General features: G+C 44.8%; 5 protein-coding genes across 5 annotated transcripts; 2 read left to right on the top strand and 3 right to left on the bottom strand.

Annotated features, from left to right (window-relative positions):
- Window positions 1–261: 261 nt before the first annotated feature.
- Window positions 262–2,317, bottom strand: LOC120708722 (small nuclear ribonucleoprotein E-like). Its single transcript, XM_039994145.1, has 5 exons — window positions 2,073–2,317; window positions 1,910–1,972; window positions 709–787; window positions 579–624; window positions 262–483 (listed from the first exon to the last, which is right to left on the bottom strand). Exons 1-5 carry the CDS (start codon window positions 2,139–2,141, stop codon window positions 474–476), a joined length of 267 nt encoding a protein of 88 aa, XP_039850079.1. The 5' UTR covers window positions 2,142–2,317; the 3' UTR covers window positions 262–473.
- A 1,267-nt stretch (window positions 2,318–3,584) lies between these two features.
- LOC120708892 (Golgi SNAP receptor complex member 1-2-like) lies at window positions 3,585–5,508 on the top strand. The gene is made up of 5 exons (XM_039994356.1): window positions 3,585–4,113; window positions 4,203–4,292; window positions 4,388–4,459; window positions 4,827–4,956; window positions 5,112–5,508. The coding sequence occupies exons 1-5, from the start codon at window positions 3,769–3,771 to the stop codon at window positions 5,207–5,209; spliced, it is 735 nt and encodes a 244-aa protein (XP_039850290.1). The 5' UTR covers window positions 3,585–3,768; the 3' UTR covers window positions 5,210–5,508.
- Window positions 5,509–5,839: 331 nt separating this feature from the next.
- On the bottom strand, window positions 5,840–9,834 carry LOC120708802 (phosphatidate cytidylyltransferase 4, chloroplastic-like). Its single transcript, XM_039994252.1, has 6 exons — window positions 9,308–9,834; window positions 8,387–8,577; window positions 7,973–8,097; window positions 7,173–7,306; window positions 6,587–6,702; window positions 5,840–6,494 (listed from the first exon to the last, which is right to left on the bottom strand). The coding sequence occupies exons 1-6, from the start codon at window positions 9,763–9,765 to the stop codon at window positions 6,403–6,405; spliced, it is 1,116 nt and encodes a 371-aa protein (XP_039850186.1). The 5' UTR covers window positions 9,766–9,834; the 3' UTR covers window positions 5,840–6,402.
- A 2,337-nt stretch (window positions 9,835–12,171) lies between these two features.
- On the top strand, window positions 12,172–17,281 carry LOC120708965 (pentatricopeptide repeat-containing protein At1g71210, mitochondrial-like). Its single transcript, XM_039994466.1, has 2 exons — window positions 12,172–15,174; window positions 16,751–17,281. Exon 1 carries the CDS (start codon window positions 12,346–12,348, stop codon window positions 15,088–15,090), a length of 2,745 nt encoding a protein of 914 aa, XP_039850400.1. The 5' UTR covers window positions 12,172–12,345; the 3' UTR covers window positions 15,091–15,174; window positions 16,751–17,281.
- A 1,226-nt stretch (window positions 17,282–18,507) lies between these two features.
- Window positions 18,508–23,147, bottom strand: LOC120709035 (ribose-phosphate pyrophosphokinase 1, chloroplastic-like). The gene is made up of 10 exons (XM_039994579.1): window positions 22,968–23,147; window positions 22,256–22,429; window positions 21,460–21,708; window positions 20,941–21,084; window positions 20,663–20,830; window positions 19,755–19,824; window positions 19,422–19,503; window positions 19,150–19,309; window positions 18,898–18,977; window positions 18,508–18,753 (listed from the first exon to the last, which is right to left on the bottom strand). Exons 1-9 carry the CDS (start codon window positions 23,076–23,078, stop codon window positions 18,939–18,941), a joined length of 1,197 nt encoding a protein of 398 aa, XP_039850513.1. The 5' UTR covers window positions 23,079–23,147; the 3' UTR covers window positions 18,508–18,753; window positions 18,898–18,938.
- Between the last annotated feature and the right edge of the window lie 1,673 nt (window positions 23,148–24,820).

A 24,820-nucleotide genomic window follows, 5' to 3' on the forward strand; every position in this document is an offset into this window, starting at 1 on the left:
TTCGTCTCGTGGTTTCCAAGTGAGTTCTGAAATTAGTTTTTTAATTAGTGTCCGAAAAGTCCTCCCAACATCCGGTCAAAGTGCTGATTTGACATCCAAAATTTTTTGGCGGGGGAACTAAACGCGCCCTTTATTTCCTGCTGCTGTGAACACAATATTTTGATCAACATGCTTCTTGCTAAAGTTTTTTTTTTTGAGAGCACGCTTCTTGCTAAAGTTGAAGCGTTATGGCTTCAAGCAATAGAACGCCGGATACCTTGCAGACTAGCAACGCCACCCAAAACCCGGTGCAGAGATCAATCAATGTCTTGGACAACACTACACTTCTCAAAATCCATCATTCCTGGCTGTGAAGACATATTGCAATCAGGTTTAGATGAGCACAAAGGGGGATGGTAAATCCACTACAGCCTCAAATTTCACATTCCAAGATAACTACTGGTCCTTGCAATCAGATGCGCTGTGAACTGACGCTACTTCCCCCTGGAGAGCAAGGTATAACAGATTGATCAATACATGCCAAAGGTTGCCAACTAACGGAACAAACTGGGAGAAGATTCAGTTTACTTTTCACTTACGTGTTCATCATTAGCGTGATATTGTCTCCTTTTAAGAGAATGCGGCCTGGAAAGAATTCAGGGCATAAATTATAGAGTATTCAACACAGGCGGAGGGCAAAGAATTATAGAAGAGTGTGACATTCCGTACCCAGAGATTTCCTGGTGCTTTTCTTGACGTTGATCTCCTCAGCATCATCCAATACCAAATTCATGTATTCATCAAATCCCTACAAACAGTAACTGGAGAATGAAATGCTAACACAAAATCTACATAATCTAGATGCTTGATACACCAACAGTACAAGAGAAGGGTACCTTAATATGCAATGTGACACAACATTACAGATACAATACTTACAGTTATGAGACAGATACGAACTACATCATGGGCTGGGTTGGACCCTCAGGCCTCAGCCTATTCCATTTTTTCTCTCTAAATGCTCAGTATGGATTTAACAGGCTTTTGATCCTAGGCTCAGGGCAAATTCCTGTCAGCTCTGGGCCAGGATCTGCCTGAGAGCCCAGATCCATTTTCTCAACTATAGGATGTGCTAGATCATGGGGCATTCTTTGGGTAAATACGGAGGATATTACAAAGTTCACATACATGGAAATTGAAATCGCAATAAAAAAAGGAACATAGCCAGAATCCCATTACAAGTTACCACAGTTTCAAACAGAAGATTCACGATTCAAGCAATAGTGAAATTAACCTCATTGGATGTGTGATCAATCACTCAACATTGAGATTTGAGAATCCTGTATAAAACAACAGGTTGGATGGCAGATGCAACACAGAAACAGCAGTAGCAAGCTACACCATCCATCTATCTTATGTATGGCAGTGGTAACAACTAACACCCAATTCCACAAACTCTCTCTTAAGCAGTACATATCATGCACCCGTCTCAACTACCCCCAAACAACAAGTCAGCAAACAGACAGACTAATAAGCCTGGAATCTTGGCAGCAACAGCAGTTTAAAAGAGATCAATATTGTTATCGACAAGCTCTGCCCTACCAGCCTGCTGGTGATATCGACAACAACAACAACAACAACAACAACAACAACAACATAGCCTTTTTTCCCAAGCAAGTTGGGGTAGGCTCTAACAAAGGACAACAACACACAGCAATATTAAGTCTCTGGTTTACAGAACTAACCCATCTAAGATATTGTTCAGGCATTTAAGTCTGGAATCAAAGCTCACCCATGCCACAAAACTTGTCTCTAGTACCACATTACTAGAGATTCTTACACATAGTATTCAGTAACGCAGGATTTAAACTTCAGCAAAGAAGAGAGAACATTTTCCCCCAAATTGTGCTTAGGTGGTTAAGGGACTTACGATGATCCTGCCTTCAATCCGCAGGTCCTTCTGCTCGAAGAGCCAGATCTGGATGCGCGCCTTCTGCTCCAAGAAACACAGAACAAGTCGGGGACAAGAGATCAATACAGGGCCCGGCAGCGAGAGCACGAGAGAGGAAACCGAAGAGGGCGGGGGTGCGTACGCTCTGGAGGAAGCGGAAGATGAGGTTGATGGGCTGGGTCATAATCCGCTGCACCTTGGTCGACGCCATGGCGGGCGCGCTCCTCCTCCTTGCGCCGCGCGCTACTTGGTCCACACGAGATGGCGGGGAAAACCCTAGCGGAGGGGAGGCTCAGGCAGGACGGGGTTTGGAGGCCAAGCTCGTCGCGAGTCGAGACGGCAATGGAAGGGAAGAGTTCTTCGTTCAGTTTGCAGTTTAGTCCCCCGGATTTGAACTTTTGAGTTCACTAGTCCTTAACATAATAGCATTGTTTTCAAGGAAAACTACGGGCAAGGAGCCAAACTGAACTTTGTATTAATGCGATATTGTTGCATACAAGATTTGTGAAGCTGATATTGTTGCATTCAAGATTTGTAAAGCGAGGGGGGGGGGGGGGGTAGACTAGGTTAAACGACATAATAACTTTGTTATCATCGAAAAATTAATTTGTTGTCAGAAACAAAGGTGCGAAGCACACTACCAAAATTGAACTGCCGGTGTCCAAACAAACACATCTACATATCTATCTATACTATTTAGATCGAAAATAATTAAAAATATTTTTCATTCAAATTGGATCAAACGTACCTCTCACCTTAGATCCACCCGTCGGACGTCAAAAAGATAAACGAGATGCAGACCCATCAAAACGAAGAGTTAGACAACGTTTCTGTCAAAAACAAAAAACTTTTTTCACCCCGTCCGTTATCTTACCCGGCCGCTATACCTATACCCGCCCGATGTCGCCGCTCTTCCGACCTTCCCTCCACTATTAATCAATCTCATCAAAATCAATCCTGCTCTCTCCAATCTAGAGTTTGCTGAATCATAGATTGAATTGAACCAGGCATATGCAAGGCAATCAACACAATCTTCTTCTGAGGCCTCTCCATCTTCTACTTCATCCGCTGCCGACGTCGATGCCGCGGCCATGGAGAACGCTCGGTGGTGCCGTCCTACGGCAGCGGCACCAAAGGGCCGCCTCCAAGCAGCCATAAAAGCGGATCCAGCAGGTACATCACCGGGTCGGAGGAGGCGCTCGTGCTGCTGGGTGTGCATATGGCCACGGATGGAGGAGGAAGAAAGGAGCTGAGGCATGATCACGGAGGTGGCCGTGGAGGCAGCAGGATGGTGCTGACCTCGACAATAATTAAATAATATTATCTAGTTTGAAATAATCTTAACGGATTTCTAGTTATGTTGGACAAGTTATGTAGTGTGGAACGACGATCATATTTATATAAATCAAAAGTAACTTACATTTCTCAGTGCGAAACTTAGTGACATGCGTTATTGTGTGTGTTGTTGAGTCGCTGACCAGCTAGCCCCTAGATGTCAACATCATATGGGTCTCATATCTCTACTATCTTGCAAATTGTTTCTTTCTCTTCAAGGCCCCTGCAAATTGCTAAACTGGCGGGGTGTTCTTTCGAAGAAAATACCGGGATGTCAGAGCGTTTAGAAATATTGCTATTCGTATTGGGCTCTTAGGCATAATTTCCTCCATCTCATTCTGCTGTGCATCTCAGTATTGAGCCCAGGATCGATTGCGCTCAATCCCCCAACTCCACCACGACGCCACACCCAAATCGGAAGCTACTCCTAGTTCTCCATTTCTTCTCCAGATCACAGCGGATTGGATCCGATCCGATCCCAGTCGGCGCCGGCGTCGGAGACGATGATGTCGTCGTCGGACGACGCGGCGGCAGCGGCGCTGGAGCTGCAGGAGTCCGGGTGGGAGGAGCTGCGGCGGGAGGCGCGCAAGCTGGAGGGCGACCTCGACGTCAAGCTCTCCTCCTACGCGCGCCTCGCCGCGCGCTCCTCCTCCGCCGCCTCGGGCGCCGCCTCCCCTACCGCCGACCGCTCCTCCTGGAAGTCCATGGAATTCGAGATCCAGTCGCTGCTCGGCAAGCTGCAGGACGTCAACGACGCCATGAGCCGCTGCGCCGCCTCCACCGCCCCCACCACGTCCGTCTCCCAGAAGCTCGCGCGCCACCGCGACATCCTCCACGAGTTCACGCAGGTCTCCCCTCTGTTCGGCTCTCTCATCACTCTTGTTCCGTCGAACGACGCGGCTAATCAGTTCAAGTGGTGGTTCATTCATGGAGGCAGGAGTTCAGGAGGACGAGGGGGAACCTGAGCTCCATGAGGGAGCACGCCGATCTCCTCAGCTCCGTGCGTGAAGACATTACCGAGTCCAAGGTACACTTGTCACGATCTCTTCGGATTCTGTTATGTGCTATTGCCGTTGAATCTGTTGTGCCAATCTTAACGCTGGAATGTGGAATCCTTGTCAGGCCAGCGGTGGCATGTCGCCAAGAGTGCATTTACTCAGGGAGAGGGCTTCCATTCATGGCAGCATCAACCAGGTATTATTCCTTGAGTTAGACAAGGCTGCGGTGCTTAACATTTTGTTTAGTTATTATGCTGGCCTGGTTTCAATATACTAAACTCACTTAGCATTGCACTGGAAGAATTTTGGATAGAGCATATGTTCTGTCTTTGCCTGATGACAATGATCTCATGTACAAACCTGCATCCTTTAGTTACAACTGATGTATCTTTGACTAACCGCTTGTGTCGTTTCACGAATTCTGAATTTACGAATGAAAAAGAATAGGTTGCCAGGAACATTTACAACTCAAGAACATTAGCATTGTCAATATACATTTCTGCAGAACTCAATCTCTGGCACAAGGTACTAACTACCAAGTCACATTTTTTTGTTTAATCTAGATTGATGAGGTAATTGGCCAAGCTCAAAGCACAAGGGTGGCCCTTTCCAATCAGAGGGCCTTGTTTGGAGATGTTCAAGGAAAAGTCAAGCAGTTGGGTGAAAAGTTCCCGATAATCAGAGGTCTTCTTGGTAATATATGAATCCCTTCTTTACTCTTTACTGCAAATAATTTTTGAGATGATAAGATGCAACTCGTTGCAATGTGTAATACCTGTTACCTTGGATCGAGTCTTTGCATCCATTGTGCTAATAGCCTAATACATCCATGCCATCCTTGCTTGCAGGCGCCATTAAGCGGAAGAAATCAAAGGACACTATAATTCTTTCAGCAGTGATCGCGGCCTGCACCATGTTTTTGATTATTTACTGGCTTTCAAAATGATGCCATCTCACCCAAAGGAAATTTCCCAACATGAAGGCAGAAGACCATGCCTCTTGGCACAGATTAGCTGGTATCTGGTGGCATGTCATTTGTCATGCTGAGAAAGAGGGAAAGCGAGATCAGTTACTTCAGCTTTCATCGATTTTCCTTTTGACCTTGTATCTGAAATTCCTCATCAAGCGTATGTAGAGAATTTTTGCTGGTTGAGTAAATATACATGGTAACATTGAGCTCATGCTTTAGCTATTATTGCTGTGTGTTTTTTAAAATTTCCTCTTCTGTAGGGACCTTGGCTCTCTTTTCCTTGTTTATCTATTTTCTATTTTTTTTCATATATCTATTTACTTGCCGCAGCAGGGGATTCCCCTATTATTTTGCTCGGAAAAGAAAAATCGAGCTCATGCTTTTTTGTGAGACGTGCCATTTGCATGTTTAGCTTTATTAACTGGTAAAAGAAAATTGACGAGATATTTCAGATCAGATTTTGCATATTTCAAATGCATTAGTTCAGATGTTGATACGAAATCCATTGGACTAGAGCAATTATATTCCACGCTCCACAGCCATTCGCACGTGTGCAACTGATGTGAATAAGGAATTTAGCTGACAACCCTTTAAATGTCAATCAGATGCCGCTTTCATTCTTTTGCACTGAAATAACAAACTGAAATCAAAGTAATATGATTCAACCTCAAACCCTTCTAAACGTAGCCGATAACCATGAAAACAACAGATATCGACTGATATGGTTTGGTACACTTAAACTTTTGAGATGAAAAATTATACACTTCTTTGTGACGAAAAATTAGCCTTTCCATTTACTCTATAAAACAAACTATGTACAACCAAACTGAAAAGTTTGCAACAAACAGATTACAGCTGGGAAGAACAAGCACAAACCCAATGTAAGAAACTGTCTGAGTTAGCAGCCTTCTCTGGTTGAATCATTTAACAGTCAGATACATGCCACTTAATTTGCTTGGGCAGGACCACACTGTCCAGTGATGAAGATTGATCTGGGGCATCTCGGTGACACTCATTATTATGTTAAAAATTTGCGACCACATTGCTGATGGAGTGATGGTAGAAGAAAAAACATGTTGACAACGAGCGGCCAGCTGCTGTAATAAGATCCCATAAAAGGGTAGATGTAGAAGAAAGACATGTTGACAATGAACGGGAAGCTGCTGTAATCAGACCCCATACAAGGGTAGAGCTACTCTGACAAAAGAGTAACAAAGTCCCCCCGTGAAAACGTAGCTGTCAACTCGGTCAAGTATTCCACCTACATTGTAGAATTGTGTTATATTCAAGCAGGATTGTTTCAAAGCAGTACACCAATTGACAGGACAGAACACAGGGATTAGCAGTGCTTACCATGACCAGGAATGAGCGATCCAGAGTCCTTCACACCAGCATCACGCTTAATCAGAGATTCAACAAGATCCCCAAATAATGAACCCAGAAAGATCAGGATTCCATAAGCTGTAGCACTGATATCAAGGAAATAAGATATTAGGCACTCAAACAAAATGCAGCGCAAATGCTTTTCCATTAGCAAATATTGAGAATGCAGTATGCACGATCTATATGTTGAATAATTTGAACAAAAAGATAGAATTATAACAGGCACATAACTTTTTTCTTTAGGATAATCAAGTCCAAGGTCTAATAAGCACATCATGTAGTTTGTTTCCTTGGTGTTGCTCTGATGTGCTATACAACAGGTTTACTAGAGAATGCAGTATGCAGTGCACGATCTATACATCAAAACTAATTTGACAAAAAGATAGAATTATAACATGCACATAACTCTTTTTTGGATAATCATGTCCAATGTCTAATAAGCACATCACGTAGTTTGCTTCCTTGGTTTTGCTCTGATGTGCTATACAGCTGCTTACTAAAGGAAAGTAATGTTCTCTTGCTAACACAATAATAGTACAAATTTCATAAGTCACACCTCAACAGAGATCTTGGCCAGCTTAAGACAGTTGACAGCAGCACAGTGGTCAGTACACAGCCAGCGAGACCAGCTAAAGCACCCTCCAAGGTCTTCTTAGGGCTTATGTTAGTCAAAGGCGTACGGCCAAATGCCTGAAACAGAGAATAAATATCATGGTCACATGTTTTACTTGTTTCAACTACCAAACTGTAAACTTTACTGACCACACTATGGCAATTAAATAACTAGACCACTCCATAAAGTAGGAATCAGGTGAGTTTCAACTAATTTTACAGTAAAGCTTCAAGGTTTCACCCAAGGTTCAAAAAAACGTTATTAAACTTCGTTTAATCTCGATTAAACGCTAAACGGAGGCCTAAGGTCTACGTTTAACCTACGTTCAATGTACGTTTAACCTTTCTAGGCACTAGTCAATAGGCTAGCGCCTGCCTAGCGCCTAACATTTTCTTGAACATTGGTTTCACCATACACCATGAACCACATGGCTCCTAGGCTTCATGTCCTTATAAACATATCTCCTTTGGAAAATTTTCTTCAGGTACACAGATAACAAATATTTGCTATAATTTAAGTAATGAGCTACAAGAACCAAAACAGCTATATCTGCTTCTTACTCTACTATTACACTGGTGCATTTTTAAAGTAAATGCACTTTATTATGGCAAGATACACACAACAACAACGACAACGACAACAACATAGCCTATAGTCCCCACAAGTTAGGTAGGTTAGATATGAAACTCAGGAGTAAAAGAAACTAAAAGAAAAGGATAGTATTTATTATTTAAAGAGCATACCCTTCCACAAAGAAAAGCTGATGTGTCTGCAGCAATGATGCTACTAATAGCCACCAAGGTTGCTACAAGTCCAACCGTCCAGTGAGCTTGTCCACCTAGAAGAATTGGCCAATTGTATGCTATTCCTGGCAAAACACACTGTGTATTAGGACAGTGATCCTACAGTTAGCAAAGAAATAGAAACACTAGAACCACTTAAATATAAGAACTTTAGCAACAATATCCTTGTAACTATTTTTTTATCGGTCCTTGTTAACTATTAGGACAACAGAAAGACAAATTAGATGGACACAGGCCAATATATTTGATACATATGTTATTTTTATCAACAGTAGCAAACTAAATGTCACAACAACTGACAGCAAAAAGATGCATCGAAAGGAAGGAAAAGGGCAACCTAACAGTGAAACTTACTTGTATTCAAGGCAGGGGCAGCTAGTCCTGAGCGAAGCTTAACCCAGAAAGAAGGAAGATAGCCGCAGTAAAATAATCCAAAAACTGAACTAGTTAGCTGAGCAAAACGAGGATTTCCCCTTTGCAATAGCAATGATATTGCAATAACGAATGCAGAAAACGTCACGGTAACATCCATGCGTCCATAGTACCTAAGCAAATAGGTAGATGAAACATAAAAAATCAAGGCAGTAGTCATATTTACATGAAATGATAGCTAAATGTTCAGAATAAAAGTATGTGGCACATTTTCCTCTCAGATTGTGAATAATTAGAAAGAATCACTAGGATATATCTACAGCCCCCTGCCCTATCGCTATCATATTTCCAGTTAAAAAGAACAAAGCATAACAGGGGGTTTTATTGCACTATTAATGCTAGGAAGATCAAGTAATTGAGCAGCAATTTGTATGCTCCAAAGTCACCTAAACTCAACAATACTGCAGGAACGCTATAACAAGCACAGCTGCTTGAAGTTATATCAACAATAACAACATTCAGGAGTGGGAAAATAGTGATGAGGCACTCAGGCAGTCAGGCCAATATATCTCACAATCTAACAGTAATAATCACAAAAGCCTATACTCAAATTTTGTGGGCTGAAAAGTTTGAGACTCTTAGATTTCTTCAATGTTAAAGTTGAGGAACTAGCTTCACTTCATTTTCATTTTCTATGGGTCAGAAAGCTTCCACTAGGATGAAGCAATTTTTATGCACAGCTCGGAATATCACCGTAAGCTGCTTAAAGGCAGCTCAAAGTTGCGCTAAAAGATGGAAAATTTATTCAAATACAAGCTAAATTTAACCACAGTTACACTCAAATGGAAGCAAACTTTAGAGCTAAAGATAATCAACGCAAGAAGAAATGCGATGCGTCCTTACAGCGTCAGGATGGGCATGAGAGCGCAGATGGCTGAGCACACGCGGGACACGTAGCGCGGCGGCGGGGTCCCGCCACCACCGGCAGTGCTGCGGACGAGCTCGAAGTACTCTCGGGAGCCAGCAAGGACGGCAGCTGACACGGCGGCGGCGAAGACCCAGCCGCCGGCGATCACGATGCCGCCTGCGCCCACCCCGATGGCAACTCCCACAAGGACCCGCTTCTGTAGTTGCCGGGCCTTGTCCGCCTTCCTGGCGGCTTCCTCCCCGCCCCCGCCGCCGGCGGAGACAGCGGCGGCCGCGAGGAGCGGGAAGCGGCGGCGCAGGCGTAGGGGCGGCGGAGACGGCAGGAGGAAGCGGAGCCGGAGAGGAGGGTGCGGCCGCGGCGGGGAAGGAAGCAGGAGGAACGGGGGCTGGAGGTGTGTGGCCGCCGGCGCCGGCGCCGGCGCCGGGGCCGCCATGGGAGGTGGGAACGGGGTGGGATGGGAGTGCAGAGGCGGAGACTTCGAGGTGAACAAAGATTTTTTTTCGGCGTTGTTTTGGGAAAAAACCGTCATTAGTTAATTACTGTGACACAAATGTGCACATGGGAAGCATGGAGCTGTTGATGTGTGCGTGATAAAACAAAGATAAATGAAAATACATAATTTTTATAGTAAGAATCGTGTTTATGTACATATGTAAATATACGAGAAACTCAAAAAACATCATATTTTTATCATCAAATGTACTCCCTCCATTTCAAATTGTAAGTCATCCAAACTTTTTAGAGAGTCAAAATATTTCAATAAACAAATTATACAATAAAATACTAATATACATAAGACTAACTAAATATCATTAGATTCTTTACTAAATTTAAATATAAATATACTTTCATAGTATATCTATTTGGTGCTATAAATCTTTGTAATCTTTTCTATAATAATGTTGGTCAAATATAAAAATATTTGGCTCCCCAAAAAAGTTCTAGATATTATATCTAAGGGAACAACTTTTCATCAATAGTTTTTTGTTAATAACTCATATAATATTAGATATTATATCTATATTGTCATGGCAACAAAACTCGATCACTAGAAAGTGTATGTAAATCAATAATATAGTTGTTTTTTAGGCCAAACTTATCAAATTATTACACTATTTATTATTGGTCAAATTTACACAGTTCGAATCATAAAATAATGGATGCGCCTTATATTCAGGACAGACATACTATTTGGCTTTTCTGGAGGTTGCGCTTCGTGCGGTCTTTGATGGTGAATTAGGATTGCTCGCAAGTTTATGGCCACCGTGCTTGTTCATTAGAGGGGCGTTGCGTGTCTTCTTTAATTGATTGTGGCTAATTTGCTGGTTGCATGCTATACCTCTCAAAAAAAAAGTTAGCTAGAAAGAGCGACAAGAAAACCAAACATGCAAAAAGATTGTGAAATGATCTCTTCCAATCATCTAGAAAAAGCAAAATGGATTTAAAATTACTTACAAAAGTTACCTTGGTCTGTTTAGCCGCCCAAGTTCCATCAAAATCTTAGCCGTGGATATAGATGTCCAACGGGCCAGCCTGGCCCGGCTCGGCACGATGTCGGCCTGGCACGGCCCGAAAGTGGTCGGGCCGCCGCGGACTGTCGGGCCTCACGGGCTGTGCCACTGCGGGCTTCGTGCCTGGCTTTCGGCCCAGGCACAGCCTATGGGCCGGTTTTCGTGCCATGCCGGCCCGTGAAGCACGGCAAATTTTACGGGTCGGGCCAGCCCACAGCCCATCAACCTTAAAATACCTCAAAACACTTCATCATATCTCAGTTTCATAGTTCACCAGAAAATAAATAACTTCTCACAACAATTCACATCAGATACGAATCAATATCACCAAAATCACATTCACAGCACACAAGAAACAAGATTACGACACACAACAGTCAGGACGGTATGGAGTCGGAGGCGAGTGGCAGCCGATGGATCCAGAGCGGAGCGGACCGTTGGCGCTGTCATTTCGCAACGCGCCGTCGTCCAAGCTCGCCGTCGACCAGCGCAGGATCCTCTTGCCGGGGCGCGACGGCGGGGCTCGTCGGCCGTGGCCCTCGTGGGGCCGAGGAGGAGGCGCGCCCGGCGGCGCCGTTCGTGGCGGTGGGGGAGGAGAAGGAGCTCGCCGGCTGTGGCCGTCGTGGGGCCGAGGAGGAGGCGCGCCTGAGGGAACAGGCGGCGGCGCCGTTCGGCTGTGGGGAGGACGAGGAGGAAGGAGCGGCGGCGCCGTTCGACGCTAGGGGAGGACGAGGACGAGGAGGGAGCGGCGGCGCCATTCGGCGGTGGGGGAGGAGGAGGACGACGACGAGGGAGCGGCGGCACCGTTCGGCGGTGGAGCGTACGAGGGGGCGAGGCGGACTGGATCTGAGGGTTGAGGCGTGAGCGGCGGCGGGGTGGGGAGGTTAGGGTTAGGGGCGCCGGTGGAGGGTCGCATTTTATATGGGGAGGGGGAGTTTCGTGGGCTGGACCGGCAGGGGGTACCGGGCCGCTACCGGGCCGAATATTGGGACCGGGCCGTGCCCGTGCCGGCCCACGTGCCTGGGGTGCGGCCAGGCACGGCCTGCACCCCCGGGCCGTGCCAGCCCGAGCCAGTAAGTCACCGGACCGGGCTGTGCTCGGGCCGGGCTAATAGGCTCGGGCTGCATGGCCATCTATAGCCGTGGAGAAGCCATGCACATCAGCAATTCAGCACGTGTACTCGGGACCCGGCGCAAAAAAAAGTATCTAGTTTTTTTAGTGTGAAAAAAAGTATCTAGTAAATAAAGAAAAAATAAAAAAAGGAAGAAGAAGAAAGGGCCGGAGACCGAGCCTAACAAAAACACTCGGCCCACATCACGCCACCATGACCCAACCCACAAAACCCAGACACTGCGGCAGAAGAGAAATTCCCAGCTGAGCCGACCCGCCCGTCCGCCACCACCCCCACAGATGCCACCCGCCGCCGCCGGCCGCCACAGCTGCCGGCGGCCGCGCCCGCGCCCACTCCGCTGACCGCCGCCCACCGCTAGGCCCGGCTCACCATGCGCCGTGTCCTCCTCGCCCCGCTCTCCTGCCGCTCCCGCCGCCGCCTCCTCCTCTCCCGCCCCCTCATCGACATTCCCTCGAACACCTTGTCGGCGTACGCCTCCGAGCCTCCTCCACGCGCGCCGCCGCCGCCGCTCCCGGCGCTCTCTCCGCTGCTTCCGCCGCGCCCTGAGGACGCCGTCTCCATAGCCGCGGCCTCGTCCGCCATCGCCGCCTCCTTCCGCGACTGGTTCCTCGGGGCCCCCGGCCCCGTGGCCGCGTCGCTCAAGGCGCTCGACGCGATCTACGAGGCGCTCGCGTCCGATGAGACGGCCGCGCTCGAGGCTCTCCCGCTCTCGGAGCAGTTCGTCCTCGCCGTGCTCCGCCACCGCCCACGGAGGCTCGCCGACGACGACACGCTTCTGCTGCTCCGCCTCAAGTTCTTCGACTGGTCGGGGCGCCGCCGGCACTACCGCCACACGCGAGCCGTCTACCACGCCGTCTTCCGCCTCCTCTCCCGCGCGCGTCGGAACGCCGTCGTCGTCAACTGGCTCCGCCTCTTCTCCGATACCACCGCAGCCGCCGGGCACCCGCGCTTCAACGACACTCTCGTCATCGGCTACGCCGTCGCGGGCGATCCTCAGCGCGGGCTCAGCGTCCTCGGCCACATGCGCTTCCGCGGCCTCGACCTTGACGCCGTCTCATCGCGGATCCTCCTCAACTCCCTCGTCGATGCGTCGCTCCACGACCTTGCCGACTCCTTCGCCCGCAACCTTCCCGCCAGTCCTGTGTCTACATGCATCCTCATCAAGAGCCTCTGCCGCCGTGCCCGCCTTAACGATGCCGTGGCTCTCCTTGACACCCTGCCGTTTGCTGAAGCATCCCGTGGCCCTGCCGCCGGTTTAATCATCACTGAGTTCTGTCGCCGTGGACGGTTTTCTGAGGCAGCCAAGATCGTTGATAAGTTTTCATCCTGTGATGTGTATGGTGCGTGGATTCATGGCCTCATTGAAGCTGGGAGGCTTGATACTACATTGAAATTCATCTCTGATAAGAAGGAAACTGAAGGCTATATCCCTGATGGGCAGAGGTATGACAAGCTTGTTTATCGTTTGCTTCGCTGGAACAGACTTGGCGAAGTATATGACTTGCTTGTGGAAATGATGGAGGAGGGCATTGCTCCTGGCCGATCCACCATGAATGCTGCCCTTTGCTTCTTTTGCAAGGCTGGTCTTGTCGAAGTAGCCATGCATTTGTATAGGTCAAGAATGGAGCTTGGGATCAATCCAAACAAGGATGTCTACAGTAATCTGATCAGGGCACTGTGCCGGGGTGGGGAGACCGGAGAAGCCTGTCAGGTATTGGAGCAAGCTATGGAAGGAGGGTACTTTCCAGGGCGTCAGACATTTACCATGTTTGCAAATATGCTTTGTCAGGAGGGAAAACTGGATAAGGTGCGGGAACTGCTAGACAGAGCACTCAAGCAGGAAGTCTGGCCAATGGACTCTGTCTTAGCCAAATACCTCGTGGCACTATGCAAGAATGGGAATGTGGAGGAGGCATGCAAAGTGCCTCAGATAGCAAGCAGCAAGAGCCATGTGGGCTTATATCGCTACGAATCGACCTACAGGAGCTTGATTCGGGCATTAATATTAATTAAGAGGGTTGATATGCTGCCAAGGCTCGTGCTGGAAATGCAAGATATGGGGCACATCCCAACCCGAAGCCTCTATCAGTCAGTTGTCTGTGCTTTGTGTGAGTTGAATAGGTATGCTGAGGTTCTTGAGCTGTTAGACAGCCAGCTGCAGCGGAGTGAACTCCAACCCCGTGTGTGCTACAACTACTTTATTTCTGGAGCTGGTCATGCTAAGAGGGCTGACATGGCCAGGGAGGTGTACAACCGAATGGTGATTTCAGGGATTGAACCATCAGTGGACAGCAACATCCTTCTTCTCATGAGTTATCTAAGGAGCAAACGTATTGGTGATGCACTTAACTTTTTTACCCTCATTCGTGGAAATAAACCACCTGGCACCAAGGTATATAATGTATTTATATCTGGTCTATGTGAAGTTCAGAAGCATGAGCAGGCAATGGTGTTCTGGAGGGAGGCAAGGGATAATGGTGTAATCCCAAGCATCCGTTGCTATGAGCATCTCGTTCTCTTGCTGTGCTCTGTCAGAGATTATGACAGTGTTATAAAGGTCATTGATGATTTCAGAGAAACAGGTCGCCCTGTTTCAGCCTTCTTATGCAATGTGCTTCTCTTGCACACATTGATGGGCCGCGACCTTCTGAAGGCTTTGTTACGTTCAAGAGATAAGTCAGAACCTCTGGAAGTGAAAGGTGAAGAGATCCATGGTCGGGAGGCAGGAAGGCTCTTGATTGGTGATCTAGTTACCTCATTTGCAAGTGGTATTAAAAACATGAGTGACTTGGAGCATTTGGGAGAGGAGATGGAAAAGTATTTTCCTGTTGATACTTATACTTACAACATGTTTTTACGGGGGCTTTGTATGGCAGGGAGGATGGATTCTGCCTGTAATTTGTATGAAAAGATGTGCAGAAAGGGGTATCAACCAAATCGATGGACTTTTGATATAATGGTACATGGTTTCTGCAAGAATGGTGACAGAAATGAAGCTGAGAGATGGATGGATGCAATGTATCGAAATGGGTTCTATCCCACGTGGTACACTATGAGGTTATACAACAATGCATCATTGCGAGCACATGATCAGAAGATCATTTCTTTTGTATGAGTAATTATATCTATTTATCTCCCGTGCTACTCACATTCGACTGCTGGACTGCTCTCTGCATTGATCCTATGACAGCTGAAAGAGGTAATCTTCTATTAAACATTGCTATCGTTTTAGTTACTACCGATAGAATTTGGAATTTGAGAGGCCCTCATGCTTCATATATCTTCTGTCATATGAGAAACTGTGATAGCCAACTATCATTTTCTGCTACATTTTCTTAGAATACAGTGTCTAGCTTTAGGACCCTGTACTTTGTTTTGGGATATCACATTAGACCAGTGAAAATACAATTTGTCAGACATTTCAATGTCGCCGGGTGACTATTTTCATGGAGTCGGCAAATGGCTGCCCTGCATAAAGTTTTTTAAGGTGATTTTTTATTGTCGGTTCGGGAGTTCGACCATGTGTTATTCATGCTGCACCCATTGCATTCACCACATAACATTTAATGTTTTACAAGCTATGTCTCAAGATCTATGCAGCACGGATACGGATACGCGTATCGGTATCGGAAGGATACGGATACGCGGATACGGCAATTTTCTAAAAAATCCGATACGCGGATACATTTTACTATTTTTTAAATAAATAAATAATGGCACATATTAAATTTGTGAAAGTAGTAAATTATCTTGCAATAGCAATTACCAGCCAGCCAAAGCAAAGTATGAAAGCTCCGTGAGCAACCAGGCTATCCACGTCAGTAAATTTTTTTTCACCGTTGGATCCTAGATTGACGGCGCTCACGATTGGGTGAGCAATCCTAGGCTCCGAGTAAAAATATCTGGGATCCGAAGACTCTGGAGGTGCTCGCATCGTCTCTTGTCTCCTTCCAGGAGCCGCTCAGCTCCTCTCCCCTCTTCTCTCCCTCCCATTCTCCCCTCTTCACTAGACTCCCTCGCTCGACCTCTCGCTGCAGCTCGGGTGGCAGGGGCAGCCAGCGCCGGTGCCGCGCTCCCTGACCCCGCTCAACCTGGCGTCCGCATGCGCCGCGGCGTCCGTCTCCCGGTGGGCGTGCTCGACGGCCGCACCACGACCGTCCACCTCCCCGGCGCGGCCACCGTGCAGGACCTCAAGGCTGCGCTCCGGGACTCCTTCCCGCCCGCGCAAGCCACCCCGGCCTTCTACCTCTTCCTCCACGACGGCAAGCTCGTCCTCAACGACGACCTCGCCGGCCTCTCCCTCGCCCGGGGGAGTTCGTCTCCGTCATCCCTCCTCTCTGCTCGGCGCGGCGTCTGCCGCCGCCAGATCTCCCCCTCCCCCGCTGCCTACCCTCCTCCTCCTCTCCGCTCAGCGCGGACGGCCATGGGAGGAGCGGAGCAGCACGCGGCCGCGGGCGAGCGGAGCAGCGCGGGCAGACTGAGCGGCGCGCGCGGCCGGCTCGTCGCCGTTGGATACGTATCCGTTCGTGAGTTTCTAGCATCACTGTTTAGGGATACGCGGACACGCCGTGGATACGTATCCCGGCCGTATCCCAGGCGTATCCGTGTCAAATACGTATCCGACACGGGATACGCCCCTTCCCTGCCGTATCCGTGTTTCTGAGCTCAAGATACTGACTATTACATCAAATCGTTCTATCTACTGGTGTTTTACAAGCTGCAGTTAGCCTCGTTTGGTAGCTGAATGTCTGACATTGTTTTTCTTAAAATTTCAGCTTTTTGCAGGCATTCTTTTGGAAGATCAAATATATTTTTTTTAGAGATGTATTCCGAGATTTAACATTATTTTATCCCTGAATCACATGTCACCTATCATGACATAGTATCCAAAATGCTTCTAGGATATCAGTTTATGTGTACCATAGTTTTTCTTTGACTTTGTATTCTAATTTTACACAATTTTTCTGTAAAATTATACCATCTGACCAAAATTTTCAAGGTTTTTGGCCATTCAATCTTCTGCCACAGTTTATATAAGAACGATCATTCTCTACAGCTAGGGTCAAGGATTCATTTCAAACTTCTAACCAGCAAGCTTCTTGTTCTTCAACAATTGAGCTTTTATTTTTAATAATATATTCTCATGGATAGATATTGGTTTGTAAATTTTTAATGTTTAAACATTGCTTATTTAACATTTCGTTCTTGATCTAGAAGTCCCCGCAGTCAGAACAAGTCTCAGACAAGAGAATTGAGTAATTATGCTTCATTAGTAGATTCAGAAAGCATTACTTCATTAATAGACACATGTTTTCCCCTTTTTGATGTTGAAAGAAATAGCGTGTATTGGAAGGTGGCCCTATAAATATGATTGATGTTATCTGAGCCGATAATAATCTGTTTATATTATTGCTTCAGTTTAGTTAGGGAAACCTAATTCCTTCCACAAAAGAGGGGACATACCGCCTCATATCTGGTGAAGGATCTTTGGAGTTCATTTTTATTATTCTACCAAGATGAATGTAATTTTTATCTTGAAATGTCAGTCACCTGGCAGATTTAGTCAGATTTTTTGCATTGGTAGTTTGCTTATAATTTTACCCTAGAAATCTAGCAGATTGAGTAAGATGCATCTGAGCAGATTGCCGGACTCTGAAAAATAGACCGACCATTTTGGATGCCAAACCAAAAAGGCCATGGCCAAACAACGATTTAGCTTGCAAAACAGACGGATATTTGATTGCTCTGGACCACTAGTTCTACGTGGTGTTGTAAAGTTAGTCGTTTTGAGTTTGTCTTTAAGTCAAATGATTTTACACTTTGACTATAAATAATTTTTTTAGATTGAATTTGAAAATATGAAAGCGATGTAAGTAGACTCATCTTGAAACGAAGTTTTGTAAAAGTATATATTGACTATATTTATATACATTTTTATAGCAAAAAGATTGTGATCTCGTGTTGATGTCCAAAGACTTCCTTTACAACATGGAGGGAGCCCTTTTAGGGTCGGTAGATGAGTAGAAGCATGCCAAGCGGCTGTAGCACACACCACTGTCTAACCGTGTGAAGATGTTTATCGCCTATACAAGGCGGACATCACCAAAAAGCCTCAAGTGCGGTATGCATCTGTTGTTGGTTCATGCTTCACTGCCAAGATCCCATCGTATATTTTCACCAGCTGAACCGAGCTAGAACAGTACACTAATGCAGCCAAACACGCTTCTTCGTGTGCTTCTATGCATCAACCGGGCCATGAACCAAACAGATCTCTTCATGTGCTTCTATGCATCATATTGGGCCAAGACAAGATGGAGTATATCGCCATCATAACAAAGAAGCAAACAAACGAATAAGAAACACACAGCAAGGTGCCTTTTTGTGAGAACAAGGTTTCAAACCCTGATTGGTAACCTCATAAGTGGACTTACCAGAATGCTACTACTTTCTACAAGCACGTTCTCATAGGAGATGCATGATGCATCGTCATAAAAACCAGATAGTGACGAAACAGAGCGAAACCAAAAGCAACTGAAAACTGGCATGGCGGCAGCCATATGTACCTGCATTGAGGATAGCTGAAAAACTGCACTACAAATCTACAATCCAAAATTCCAACTATGTATTGTCATTCAAATACATGGTTGAGGTTCTTTGCTTCTTTGCTAATGGAATCCCACATGACATAGGGCCGCTTATTACACACACACACACAAAAAAAACTGAAGCCCCCACAAAAAAAAAAAAGATAAAAGGTTGTGAGCTGCCATAACTATTCCTGCACAGGAAAAGCAATTGTTGAGCAATGGCTTACATATCACAGATGAAAATTGTACAACTGATGAGATATTGTTGGCTCACAATGGAATTAAATATGCCTAGTATAGCTTATAGAGAAACAGCTGTTTGCTTCCATTCTCACCTAGGCATGAGGGGCGCGGCATGAGTAATACGCCTTAAGCATTAGTCAATATCCAAGCTGGAGTATGGCTCATGACCAACCTGGATAGATTTACCAATATATATGAAAAAATTACACCAGAAAAGAAAATTGCAGTTGCTTCTGAGGAATAGTATCATGAGGTTGCAAAATGATGCAAGGAACCAATTGCAACCACCGATTGGGGCATATAGAAGAGTAGTAATTTTTTATGAGTTCAAAGTTAGAACTTACTGAGCAATCGTCGTGAACACGCCAGATTGTTTCACCTAAGAGGTTAGCAACTGAAAGAATGGTCAGCTGCGGAAAAGTCTTCTCCTCCTTAAGAGGGATAGTGTTTGTGACGATTACTTCTTGAAACAAACCACTTGATAACCTTTCAATGGCAGGTGGGCTGAAAAGGTAACGTATAAATATAGTTGCAGAGAAATCCAGCAAACTACATCGCACGACACAAGAGAGAACACAGAATATGACTTCAGTTAGCTTCAAGAATTAAAGCATACCTAAAAACAGCATGTGTACAGCAAGCATATACTTCTCGAGCTCCTTCCTGATGCAGTAGCTCAGCTCCTTTGGCAATAGTTCCTATTTATGTTTGATAATTCCATCAGGATAATGATATCCCGAAGCAAAGTATCTCAGAGAGGGTAACTAGTTTAGTACGCAATGTGATGTATAATTTTCTTGGCTAGTGACAGGAATGTTGCACAACTCACAAGACCCTCAACGGCTCAACCTAGCTGGGTTGTTAAGAAGGCGTAAACTCATGGCCTAACTGCCTTAATGAGGGGCAGGGGAATGTCCAATCTAAAAATTGTGTCCAAGGGAGAACGTACCTGCTGTGTCAATCATATCGTCCATCATAACAGCCACTTTTCCTCTAACATCTCCAATAAGATTCATTACCTGTAATAAATGCACATGATATGATGTATTTGCTCATTCTGACAGAACTGAGATAAAAGGAATTGTGGTAAGATACATCTTCAAATGCATTATAAGTCTTGGGATTTGATAGTAAGTAATATCTCTGTTCGCCTAAACGGCCGTTTAGTCCGTTTAAACAACGTTTAAACAGTAAACAGAGGTCACCCGTGTCGTTTAGGCCCTAAACGATGAATTAAACGGTTGGCCCGTTTAAACCCATTTAAACCGTTAAAATCCGTCTAAATCGTCTAAACAGAGTCGAGTTAATCATGATTAAATGAGCTAGATGATCATTTAATTTATAATTTAGTCAATAGGAGGATTACAACTACCACAATTAATACCAAACCAAGTAGCACCACAAGTATATGAAATGTTGTGGGATTTAAATTTCTTCCAGAAATATTATTTGGCAGAATAGTTGTTTTTTACATGTGCAAATATGTAGACTTTCTAGCATATTTGACATTTACGTACATAAATATGCATAGTTTAATGTTACTATGCCAAACCGTTTAGGGCGTTTAACTCTGTTTAAACACTGTTTAAACGGCCTAAACACTAAACAAAGGGTGACCGACTGTTTACCGTTTAACGTTTAGGAAAACATTGAGTAATATATTCAGAGTACGGAGTATGTTACTAGGGAGAAGGCCAAGTGAAGATTTTATTCTATACATCCAAATCAGCTGCTCATAATATTACAGTTAGTAAGGAGAACCTAATATATGAGTTAAGAAGTTGTCATTTTCTTCTATATACATCCATTCAGCCTGCTACACTGTTTAAACAAATAATATAGTACAATAATACTTGCCTCAGCAACATTGTGTCCATGCCTCCTTTTATCTACAATAGCTAGAGGTGCATCTGAAAGTTTTTTGGCAAAAGCACGTGCCCTGGCAACACCTCCAACATCAGGAGATACAACCACCAAGTCATTTGAACATATTGTCTTGCTGGCGAGATAATCAAGAATAACAGGCTAGGCAATTCAAAGAGGCAAAATAGAAAACAACTGTAAGAAGAATGAATGCCATCAAACATAAGTTTTAAAGGCATTGATAGATTTAAGCAGCATGCTTCAGTACATACCTGGCCATAAACATGATCTACTGGGATGTCGAAGTATCCCATTGCTTGACTGGAATGAAGATCACAAACAAGGACACGGTTCGCACCAGCTTCTGTAATCATATTAGCTACAAGCTTTGCAGCTATAGATTCCCGGCCTTGAGACTGAGAAAAAGGAAAAGTGCTTCAGTTAGTATGAAAAATGGCCAGGAGATAAACGCTTTTGTAAGGTCCACTGATGGCTTTTGATTTTGTAGATGCTAGGATGTTAGAATCAGAGGGAATAATATAATCTGTAATGTCATTGAGCATTGACTTCAATTCCTCTAGTTTATGGATATTGAAAAGCATCCAAAAGTCAAACAGTCTAAATATTATATTTCGAAAAGTTTGCTTATGCACATTTCATGGTTAAAGACTGGTAATAAGACATTAGACATGGTACAAGCATGTGACAAGGGATCCTTTTCCCATTGAAAAAGAACTAACTCAAAACCATTAAACAACTTGAGAAACTATAATAAATCTAGAGCACATTACCTTCCTGTCAGCCCTTGCATAACCAAAATAAGGGATGACTGCAGTAATATTCTTAGCAGATGCTCTCCTACAGGCATCGATCATGATCAGAAGTTCCATGAGATTCTCATTTGCTGGAGGGCACGTTGGCTGCACAAGGAAAACATCACAGCCCCGCACACTTTCTTGCAATTGGACATATATTTCGCCATCTGCGAACCTTTTTATGTTAATCTTCCCAAGTTCTAGACCCAAGTAGCTTGCTATCTCCTGTTCATAGGACACCATAAAGAAATTAGGCGTAAAAGAGGCAACTCGTTTGGTAAGAGATGAACATGTTGATAACGAACCACTATTGGTTACTCTTCATTAAGAATTGGGCCAGTGGCTATGCCCACAGGTACAGTTACCCTTCATTTCAATTCGCCTTCTATATTAGTAGTCCATTTTCCAAAGTCAAAATGAGTGAATGTATTGGATGCTCTAAGGTGGTTAGTACAGTTTAATTGGTTGTCTGCGAAAAATTCAAAGCAGGACTAGAATAACGCCCTGTTTAGCTGGTGAAAAGTTGTTGGTTTTGGTACTGTAGCACATTTCGTTGTTACTTGACAAATAATGTCCAATCATGGACTAATTAGGCTTAAAAGATTCATCTCGTGCTAATCAGTTAGACTGTGTAATTAGTTATTTTTTTCAACTGCATTTAATGCTCCATACATGTGTCCAAACATTCGATATGACGGGTACTGTAAAAAAATTTTTGGGAACTAAACAGGGTTTGACAAGAGAAAATTTCTTCATGCTAGATTCAACTGACCTGGGAAAGGGAATGATTGGCTGTGCCTGAGAAGATGCGCAGCCTTGTGTCGTTTCTCATGCTTGGATCCGGGAAAACTGGCAAGGTTACAGGAGTCAATAGTGACCTGTCGGGCACTGGAATGCATGGTGGTGATCCATTGATTGCCCTCAGAGAATCAAGCTTTTTACATCTCTGCACATATGGCGACCGATTTTTAGCTGAAGCAAGCATAAGTGTGCAGATTCAACCTGATTACTAGCAGCAGCTTCCTCTTGCTCGCAGATGCAAGATGGATACTCTATGATGTGAACAGAATCTAAAGCACAGCTAAGCACGATTCCAAGCAAGCTCCCAAACATTGAAAGCCAAAACACGGAGATGATGCGAGCAAGTGCGATTCCTGAGCTCCCAAAGCCGACTATGGTTCCAAGCTCCCAAAAATCGAAAGCTAAACACTGAGATGATGCAAGCAAGTGCGATTCCTGAGCTCCCAACGCCGACTATGGTTCGAAGCTCCCAAAAATCGAAAGCTAAAAACACTGAGATGATGCGAGCAAGTGCGATTCCTGAGCTCCCAACGCCGACTACCACCGTCAGATCACGGGTAAGTCCGGATAGCCATGGGGGCGAGTGTCAATTACCACAGTACAAGAGCACGAAACAAAGCGAAAAGGGAACTCAGGGGGGGTACGAGCGGCGGAAGAGGTGGGTGGGGGAAACCGGAGCTCACCACGACAGCGGGGGCTGGGCGCGAGCGGCGGAGGAGTCCCCCGCTGCGCGCCGCGATGGGAGATGCCGCCGCGGCGACGGCGGCGGAGGTGGGGGAGTGGCAGAGCGGCATGGGGGGAGTGCGCGGAGACGGAGCCGCCTCCCGCCAGTGGCTAGGGTTTAATCCGGTGGATTGAAGCGAGGTTTATGATTAGTTGCGCTGTTGGCACAAGGATTAGAGAGGTCGGAGCCTTCAGTGAATATGAGGAGTGGGAAGGAGTCGAAGGAGGAAGCCCGGTTTTTTTTTGTTTTTTTTTGTCTACTTTGGTTGGGCTTGGAAATACAAATGGACGATGATATTATAAGAAAAATATAAAAATATAGCTTTTAAGAATTGCTAGAATGGATAAAAATAGCCTACTAGAGCCGTCCAAGAGCTTTCTAGCTCCCCTCTTCAGAAGAGTAACGGATACTATTGCTATTTTTAGTGCTAAAATAAAATTCCTCCTTCCTGACAAGTCAACTGCTGCTTATGCTAAAAGTTTTCTAAATTTGATCACACACATCACTGCTATTTTTGTCTTGAGATGATCTCGTCAGTGTTGTAGCCTTTGTAGGCAAGATAACTCCTCAAAGTATGCAAGATAAAATCATGATACCATACATCATATTTGAAATCCTAATTAAGAGGCAGCAACTTACGGCTTTATATTTGTTATTTGAAGAGGAAAAACATTACCAAAAGAGATTACAAGCAGAGACACATTTATAAGAATATACTATATATTTAGTAGACTGCAAATTTATCCTCAAAATTAATATTTCTTTTCAACCATCCAAAGAAAAAACTATATGAAACTATATTACATTTATTTATAAAAGAATGCATTTTCTTTGTATAGTAAAATTTATTAACCAATTGTCCAAACATCAGACAGTTAAATAACATATAACAATGTAACTGCAAAAGAAAATTCTTCAACAAATTCGTTTATAGAGAGATATTGTGAACTTATACATTTATAGAAGGTGAATATACATGCGTGGACGCATATAATTTCGTTTACATTTTTAAAACAAACTAGTAGAGATGCATGTGCCACAGGCATATGTTTAAAGAATAATTATTTAAAAATAATTTGATTGCATCAAGAATTCTAAATTTAATTTATTTATTAGTATATCATACTAACCCAATCTAATCTAAAACCATTGAATCGACGGGCTCGTACGAGGTTGCAGACACTATTTTGAGAAGACTTGAACCGCCTCTCATATAATGATACAAGTACTTCATTATAGATTTTTGCCTCCCTTAGAATCCAAGTGTGGTGCATAGGAAAACTTCTTTCGCTCCTCATCTCGAGCGCCAAGCAAATTCGTCAAAAATTTGATTCCATCACACAACATAGGGTTCGCATGTACTATATACTAATTCTATCATCTGCAACAAAAAAATAATATATATATATATAACATAATTAATGATATTATCGAAATCACCTTTTAGTGCGGATGATTCCCATAGATCTCCTGCAGCATTGCTTAGGAAGGTCGAACTACGTGGTCAGATGCCGCCAAACATCCTAAATGCATATATGGGTTAAAAATAAATACTCCAGCGGACGGAGTCGCGCGTACCTGGGCCCCTTCACGGCGTGGCAGCACGCCCGGTCACCGACATGTCGACCGCCGCTACTGCAACCATATCTTCGCCCCCTGTGCTCCCAGATTACGCACCAACCACCCTGAAGAAAAAAAAACGAATGCAGCCTTCCCAGCCACTGCTGGATCAGTATCGTGGCCACCGGAGCGCCGGAGATGAGGAAGATGGAGAAGCAAAGTTGCTCATTCACTCACCCACCAGCCAGACAT

Source organism: Panicum virgatum, chromosome 1K (genome assembly GCF_016808335.1).
Source record: "Panicum virgatum strain AP13 chromosome 1K, P.virgatum_v5, whole genome shotgun sequence".
Classification (NCBI taxonomy): domain Eukaryota; kingdom Viridiplantae; phylum Streptophyta; class Magnoliopsida; order Poales; family Poaceae; genus Panicum; species Panicum virgatum.

Coding starts and splice junctions, on each gene's coding strand:
- LOC120708722 (XM_039994145.1), bottom strand. CDS start 2,141: ATGGCGTCGACCAAGGTGCAGCGGATTATGACCCAGCCCATCAACCTC. Junction 1,973..2,072: donor TCTTCCGCTTCCTCCAGAGC/GTACGCACCCCC, acceptor TTCTTGGAGCAG/AAGGCGCGCATCCAGATCTG. Junction 625..708: donor AAGCACCAGGAAATCTCTGG/GTACGGAATGTC, acceptor AATTCTTTCCAG/GCCGCATTCTCTTAAAAGGA.
- LOC120708892 (XM_039994356.1), top strand. CDS start 3,769: ATGATGTCGTCGTCGGACGACGCGGCGGCAGCGGCGCTGGAGCTGCAG. Junction 4,114..4,202: donor TCCTCCACGAGTTCACGCAG/GTCTCCCCTCTG, acceptor TCATGGAGGCAG/GAGTTCAGGAGGACGAGGGG. Junction 4,293..4,387: donor AAGACATTACCGAGTCCAAG/GTACACTTGTCA, acceptor AATCCTTGTCAG/GCCAGCGGTGGCATGTCGCC.
- LOC120708802 (XM_039994252.1), bottom strand. CDS start 9,765: ATGGCGGCCCCGGCGCCGGCGCCGGCGCCGGCGGCCACACACCTCCAG. Junction 8,578..9,307: donor CTCATGCCCATCCTGACGCT/GTAAGGACGCAT, acceptor CTATTTGCTTAG/GTACTATGGACGCATGGATG. Junction 6,495..6,586: donor ATCGCTCATTCCTGGTCATG/GTAAGCACTGCT, acceptor TCTACAATGTAG/GTGGAATACTTGACCGAGTT.
- LOC120708965 (XM_039994466.1), top strand. CDS start 12,346: ATGCGCCGTGTCCTCCTCGCCCCGCTCTCCTGCCGCTCCCGCCGCCGC.
- LOC120709035 (XM_039994579.1), bottom strand. CDS start 23,078: ATGCCGCTCTGCCACTCCCCCACCTCCGCCGCCGTCGCCGCGGCGGCA. Junction 22,430..22,967: donor GCCCAGCCCCCGCTGTCGTG/GTGAGCTCCGGT, acceptor CCATATGTGCAG/AGATGTAAAAAGCTTGATTC. Junction 20,831..20,940: donor TAGATCATGTTTATGGCCAG/GTATGTACTGAA, acceptor TGAATTGCCTAG/CCTGTTATTCTTGATTATCT.